The sequence below is a fragment of the Hippocampus comes genome, unplaced genomic scaffold (assembly GCF_001891065.2).
Source record: "Hippocampus comes isolate QL1 unplaced genomic scaffold, H_comes_QL1_v1.1 scaffold49, whole genome shotgun sequence".
NCBI classification, from domain to species: Eukaryota; Metazoa; Chordata; class Actinopteri; order Syngnathiformes; family Syngnathidae; genus Hippocampus; species Hippocampus comes.
Window position 1 is genome coordinate 111,845 of NW_017804830.1, and position 6,744 is coordinate 118,588.

General features: G+C 63.0%; 2 protein-coding genes across 2 annotated transcripts in view; both read right to left on the minus strand.

The window, feature by feature from the left end:
* Positions 1-1,804, minus strand: part of ece2b (endothelin converting enzyme 2b) — a 15,586-nt gene extending 13,782 nt beyond the window's left edge. The window contains exons 1-4 of the mRNA XM_019867629.1: positions 1,636-1,804; positions 375-461; positions 172-307; positions 29-46 (exon numbers count right to left, since the gene is read on the minus strand). Coding sequence (XP_019723188.1) covers positions 29-46; positions 172-307; positions 375-461; positions 1,636-1,668 — 274 coding nt within the window. The 5' untranslated portion in view covers positions 1,669-1,804. The remainder of the gene's footprint in view (positions 1-28; positions 47-171; positions 308-374; positions 462-1,635) is intronic.
* A 2,436-nt stretch (positions 1,805-4,240) lies between these two features.
* On the minus strand, positions 4,241-5,105 carry LOC109514482 (somatostatin-1-like). The gene is made up of 2 exons (XM_019867611.1): positions 4,899-5,105; positions 4,241-4,540 (listed from the first exon to the last, which is right to left on the minus strand). The coding sequence occupies exons 1-2, from the start codon at positions 5,022-5,024 to the stop codon at positions 4,301-4,303; spliced, it is 366 nt and encodes a 121-aa protein (XP_019723170.1). The 5' UTR covers positions 5,025-5,105; the 3' UTR covers positions 4,241-4,300.
* Positions 5,106-6,744: the final 1,639 nt, after the last annotated feature.

Here is a 6,744-nt window from a genome sequence, read left to right on the forward strand (position 1 = left end):
ACGCAGGCCTCCGTCAGACACAGATCGCCGCCGCCGCCGCCGCCTGCTGGACGCCGCAGATCAGAGGGAGGGGTCCACTGGCGAACGCCGAGCCCGAATACGCTCGGCTCTTGGAAACGCAACGGATGCCGGGCCGGTCCTCGCTCGCTCGCGCGTGCGGCGGCGGCTCACCCGGAGCGAAGGCCAGTCCGAGGACGAGCAGGCAAGCCGTCAGGGCCAGCAGGCTGAGGAGCAGCGAGACGCCCAGCGCGAGCTCCGTCCTGGTTCTTCTGCCCAGAAACTCCGGGCCGGTCTTAGCGAAGCCCACCTGAGGGGGATGCGCAAAGGGCGGGTCAGCGCGCGAGGGCGCGCGGGGGGGCGCGGCCTTGACCGACCTCCAGCCTGTCCGGGGACGAGGAGGCCTCGGGCGCGGCGTCCGACACTTCGTCCTCTTCCAGCGTGGCTCGCTTGTAGCTGGACATCTGCGCCGCGCCGCGGACAGAAAGAAGCCCCGTCTCAAAGAGCGCGCGAGCATCGGCGGCCGCCGGCCGGCGATTCAGGGGCGACCGCCGCCGGCTCGTTCCAAGAATAGACGGCCGAGCGCCGCCGGACCGGCAGCGGACGTGCTCGGCCGCGCTGCTTGTTGGAATCGCCGGCGCCGAAAGGCTCGCGAGCCCGCGCCCGACGTGTTATTTGGCGCCGGTGTTTCAATGGCGCTCCCCCCGAGTCGTTCGCGCGGAGGCTTGTTTGAAGTCCGCCGTGTCGCGCTCTCCCCCTTTGCCAACGCTTGGGGACACTTGGGCCGGCGGTGGCGGTGAACGGCCACTTTTGGGAAGACTATTTTGCTCAACCGCCGCCATTTGTGAGCGGCGTAACAACAGACGGCCTCGACACCTGTCTTGAAAATCTCCCAAGTCGGGTCACTCGTACGGCGAGGCGCCGCGCTTGCAATGTTTCGCCACTCGCAATTGGCATTTGTTGATTTATGCGGGGGGGGAAACGCATCAATTCAAATTCGCCGCGGCAGCCAAACGACTCGTCGATGCCGACAGGTGCTCGCAAATGAACGCGGCTCCGCAAATATGCCCTAAAAATGCGCAGATTACGCGAACAAACATGGCGCCAACGCTTTGCTGCCGCCGCCGAGGAGGGGGCCGAGGGCCGAGGGCCACTCTCTTGTTTTGTTCTCGTGCAAGTTGGGTGGGCATCTTAAGACAGGAAGTCGGAGAGCCGCAGACAGGAAACTCACGAGGCCCGACCCCAAATACACGCGCACGCCGCCTCGCTAAACAAAGCGGCCGCTAAACTGTCAGCCAAACGAAGATGACTGACAGCCGCAGGATGCGCCCCTCCCATGACACACAAACACGCCGATCTGACTAAACAAAAAGCAAACAGCGAAGATGAGTGACAGCTGCGGGCCAGAGTCCCGCTGGGCCGCCGGCTGGCTCGCTAGCACGCCGGCACGCACGCACGCACGCGCGCGCGGCGCGGCAAAGGTCAAGTGATGGTGACGTGACGTCATCCCAAAGCGCTCGTCGCGACGGTGAGGGCCCGTGACGTCACCTCCCCGCGCTCGTACGCTGACGTCGCGCCGCATCGCCGCGATCGACGGCTCGTCCGCGTCCGCGTGCGCGCGCGCGCGCTCCTACTCACGGTGTTGCGGAGGTCCTGCAGCGCGACGCTCATCGTGGAGCCGAGGCGGCCGAACGCGGAGCGCTACCGACGGCCGCTCGGCCGAGCCATCGTCCGCCTGCCTGCGTGCTTGCGTGCGTCCTCGTCGTGCTCTCTCTCTCTCGTTGCTCGCCTCGTCCTCGTCCTCGTCCTCGTCCTCGTCTCCTGTTTTGTGCGAGCGGCGGCGGCGGTGGCGGCGGCCCCGCCCTCCTCCCTCTCTCCCGCTCGCTCGCTCGCTCGCTCTCTCGACGCCGGCCTGCCTCCTCTTCCCCTCGAAAAACAAACACACCCCGGCCGGCCGACACGCTGGATGACGTCATCGACCACGTTACCACACAAGCCCCGCCCACCCGACGTCGACCTGCCTGTGTGTGCGCGCGCGCGCGTGTGTGTGTGTGTGTGCGCGCCTGCGCCGAACACTCGAAAGTGTCTCGAGGTGCGAGCGTGAGCGCTGACGGTCGTTCGTCTCTGTGTGCCCCGCGACGGGCTGCCAACCGGTTTGGGGTGTCACCCGCCTGCCGGCCCAAGACGGCTCGGATAGGCTCAAGCGCGCCTGCCGCCCGCTTGAGGATCGAGCAAATTCGAAAATGATCCTTTTGTGTCATGCCGAGTCCAGTAAGATTTCGGCCAAGAGGGGCGAGACACCCTGGACTGGTCGGCGGCATGACGAGGGACCGGTCGCCATGAACGCAAGCCCCTTTTTTGGGAAGATGGGGGGGGGGGGTAAACGAATATAAATTGAGCACCTGACTGTTCCCAGAGTAGTCAGATGGAAAAAACAAAGCCAGATGTGCCGCACGTTGTTCTCAGTTGTCGCGATCATCCCTTCAACGCGGGGTCGGAGCCGCATCAACGGCCACTCCCGCCCCTCGTCCACCCCCGCCCCGATTTGCTTCCGCCGAGCGACGGGAGCAAGAGCGATGCGGCACCCTCTGAAAGCGGCGGCGGCCTCTCGTCGGCCGCGGACGCCGAGGGGGCCCGCTCGCTCGCGCTCCTTCGGCGTCGACCGCGAACGCTCCGGCGGCCTGGCGAACGGAACGCGACTCGCTCTGTCGAAACCAAAAGTCGGCCAAAAGCTTGGCCGCTATTTTCCAGAGTCAAAGCGGACGCGTGTGCAACCGTTTTGTTTGGATGCCACGCGAACCAGAGGCGGACGGGAAACTCCGGCAAACAAAGAGAGAGAGAGAGAGAGCAACATCTGTCAGGTGGCGTGATGGCAACTCCCCCCAACCGCCCAAAACAAAGCAGGAAGGCAACAAACAAACTCGATGCCCCAAAACAAGTGGTGACCCCCCCACGACAGAAGGACAAAACGGCGTGACCCGAGCTGGACTGACACAAGCCAGCCAAGCAACTGCGAGCGGACCGACGGGACGACCGGCGACTCCCGGACGAGACGCCGAAGGCTCGAGGGAGCCCGTCGCTCGACACCGGGGACCCGCACGACAAGAGCAGGCGGCAACACAAGCGCGGGGGGGGGCAAGACCGCGAAGAAAAGGCCCACCGGGACACCAAAGCAAACAGAAAACGCAATCGCGACCGCACGAGAGCGTCCGGACCATTTTGAGTCAAGCGGCGGCTCCAAATTCTCCGCTCGCTTCATCGTCCACGCTTGATTCTTTTGGAGCCGGCCCTCCAGTGGAGAGACAACATTGGCAAACATTGGCATGCCCGCAATTTGGAAGCCGCTGACGTCGGGACGCGCGCAAGGAAGCAAGCAAGGAAGGAAGGAAGGAAGGAAGGCGGCCTTCCAACCCAGAATCGCTCGACGGCAAAGCGCGCCGATCAACCACGACCACGCCGTGTGACTTCAAAAGCGTGTGCGGACGTGCGTGTTCGAGACAAAGCCACAAAAAAGTCAAAGCCACCTGTCACCCACACACAGACAAACAAAAGCGGACATTTTGAGTGGAGGTGAGAGGTCAAGAGTCCTGATGGTTGACCAATGAGCGAGCAGCAGATCAAGCTGGTTGCCGCGGAGACGCTATCGACGGCCTCCAGGCTTTGCCGTCGCGTTGCGTTGCGTTGCGTTGCGTTGCGTTGCGTGGGGGTGGTGGTGGTGGTGGACCCCGAAAAGCAGGCAGGAGGGAGGGGCAGGGAATACTTGACACGTTGGATTCAGAAAACACACAAAAGTCAGTCCACAACAAAGTCCCCAAAACAGAAAGAATCCAAAGTACCAAACAAAAGCCAAGCTGGAGCTAAAACCAACAGTCGTGCCGGAGAACATGACAGCCACCAAGAAACAAACGACGACTCGACGCCGAGCGCTCGTCCTCTCAAAGCAATCGCCGGACAACGAGCAGCAGGTGCGCAGCTGCAGGCAGCGAGCGCCTCAAACACCGTCGGGACGTTGCCGCTCATCGTGGCACCTCCCCTCTTGTCAATCAATCGATCAATTCATCAGTCAAGGTTGCGTGGGTGTGCGTGCAAGCGTGTGCAAGCGTGCGCGGGGTTGCGCACGCTTGCATGATTGCGTGCGCGTGCGTTTTGAGGTGGCGGCATTGCCACGGAGCTGATTGGCTGCCGCTGGATGAGGGGGCGGAGCGTGCGCCGAGAAAACCAGACGGAGCCCGAATGTCCTCCAAATGTTTTTATTGCAAGTTAACATGAAAAAGATGAAAGAGGAGGAGGAGGAGGAGGAGGCTCAGCAGGACGTTAAGGTTTTCCAGAAGAAGTTCTTGCATCCCGCTTTGCGCTCCCGAGGGCCCACCGGCGCAGGAAGACCAGCGTCGCCGCCGCCGCCGCCGACGGACCTGGTCAGCGCCGCCGCGCGCTCCCCGGCCCCCTCGGCGCCATTTCGCCACTCGTCTTGGTCCGCGGCCTCGTTGGCCATCTGCAGGAGGTCCCAAAGGAGCGCCTCCGCCGGGGACGGGCCCGGCCGGTCCTGCAACGCAAGGCCGCATCTTCATCGTCAACTTCGCCGCCGCCCGCATCCGCATCGTTGAAAATCGTTGTCGTCATCTTCATCGTGACCGTCATCATCACGGTCATCATCTGCGCCACCCGGGCGGCGGTAATTCGGTGCGCAGGACGCGTGCGCGCGAGCTTTTTTGTAAAGGCGCGCGCCTCACTTGCCACCGCGCACGCAAACGATCGCAAACGGAGACAGACGCCAACGCGTGACCGCACGCGCAAAATGGCAAAGTCCGTCCAGACGGTAAAAGACGCGGACGTAACCGACGGCGGGCCGGATTTCCTCGGAAAGTTGCCGAGGAAGGAAGGCGGCGGTCGCGGGTGAATACCTGCTTGTAGGAGCCCGGCGCGGCGTCGCGTCCGGGGTTGGCGCGCGTCAGCGCTGCCAAGGGGGAGGCGCAGGCGGCCAGCAGGAGCATCAGGAGGCACCGCGACGACGACCCGCACGTCTTCATCCTCGACACCTGCAAATGTGTGTGCGTGTTTGCGCGTTTGCGTGCGTGGGACAGCGAGAGGAGAGTGAGCGCGTGTGAGGCTCCGTCCCGCCACGGCCGCTCTTATAGGCCACGAAGACGTCACGGCACGCCGCGCTGATGAGGAGGACGACGGTGGCGACGGCGATGATGATGATGATGATGATGATGATGATGATGCTTCCGCCCCCCGCGAGCACTTTAGTTAAATGAGGCATCTTGATGCACTTTGTCTTCTTTCCCACCAGGACGCCGTCACATTTGCGCGCGCAGCCGCACTTCGTCGCACGCGCCAGCGGGGTTGGCGATCGGTGGAGTCGACGTTCATGTCGACGGGCTTTCCGAGGTCCTTTGTTCCTTTTCGGCCGCGCTTTTCTCAAAGGCTTCCTTTCAGTCCACTTTTTGGATGAGTTGAACTTGTCAAGGAAAAGATAAACGAGGACACACGATAAGGCTTGTCCAGTCCGCTCGTTTTTTCAAAGCGCTCTTGCTTTGCTTTGCTTTGCTTTGCTTGGCGCAAACGTTGTCCCCCGAACCCGGAAACAAATTGGCGCGCTTCCGGCGAGAGAAGTCGAGCCGTGTCAAGTCGCAGCCTCCAAAAGCTCAAAGAAAAGACAAACGGAATCAAATGAAGGAAGCGGCGGAGAAAGTCTCTGGGGTGCCGGCGTCCCGCCTCCTTCCTCGATTGGCCGCCCTGGCGACGGACGCGACTTCCTCCGCGCGTTTCCCAGAACGCTGCCGCGCGGCGGCGGGTGGGGGTGTCGTCGCGCGTACGTGCGCGGCCGCCCGCTGCGTCTCGGCGCCGCGCGATTAGTTTGGGCCGCCGGACACATTCACCTCCGGTGAGGCGCTTGATTGGCGACCACGTGACACTTGCGCCGCGAGCGGCGGCGAGGGGCCGCAGCCGAAAGCAAAGCCGGCGCGGCCGACGCGAACCGAGGTCAACGGTGGCCTTTTGCCAAAGGTTCCGAATTTGCGCCCGTCCTCGTCCGACCGACCGGCCTCCGTCCCGGACTGGTCGCCGACTTGATTCTTTTCAAAGACAAACGTCAGCAACCGCGACCGCGGCGAGCTGCTGTGGTTACCACGGAAACGCACGCGCACGAAGGCCCATTCCCATGAAATCGGGGCGGGGTGCGATGATTTGCAAATCCTGTTCCGTGGAAGCGCACACACACAAAATGGAGTCACCATTTGCATTGTTTGACGTCCATTAAGAGTCGTTAGAAAAGCACACACACGCACGCTCGAGTGTCAACATTTGTGCTTCCTCATCTCCATGCGAGAGCAATTAGGAAAAACACACACACACACACACACACACACACTGCGTCTCTCCTGCGCTCACCCAGTCCCACACGGTGCGTGAAATGCACGCAGGCAAACGGGGCCGAAGAAAAAGACAGCCGCTGCCGCGACAGACGCGAGGCTTTGCGATGGGTCTCTTTATTGACGAAGCCCGTCGTCGGACCGGAAAGGAGACGGCGAGGCGGCTAGCAGGAAGTGAAGCCCTTCCAGTAGAAGTTCTTGCATCCGGCCTTGCGCTCGCGGGGCGGCAGGTTGTTGGGCGGCTCGGCCGAGCGCTCGGCCGTCACGCGGGCCGGGAGGAGGCGGGTCGGGCGTCGGCTTCGGCCCTCGGCCGGCGCCATCCGTGCCAGCAGCTCCTCCCGCGCTCGCCCGCCCCCCCCCTGCCAACACCCGG

What these genes read in the sequence shown, in the direction of transcription:
- LOC109514482 (XM_019867611.1), bottom strand. Translation starts at nt 5,024, where the DNA reads ATGAAGACGTGCGGGTCGTCGTCGCGGTGCCTCCTGATGCTCCTGCTG. An exon ending in CGCCGGGCTCCTACAAGCAG is followed by an intron (nt 4,541 to 4,898) that starts GTATTCACCCGC and finishes CTTGCGTTGCAG; the next exon opens with GACCGGCCGGGCCCGTCCCC.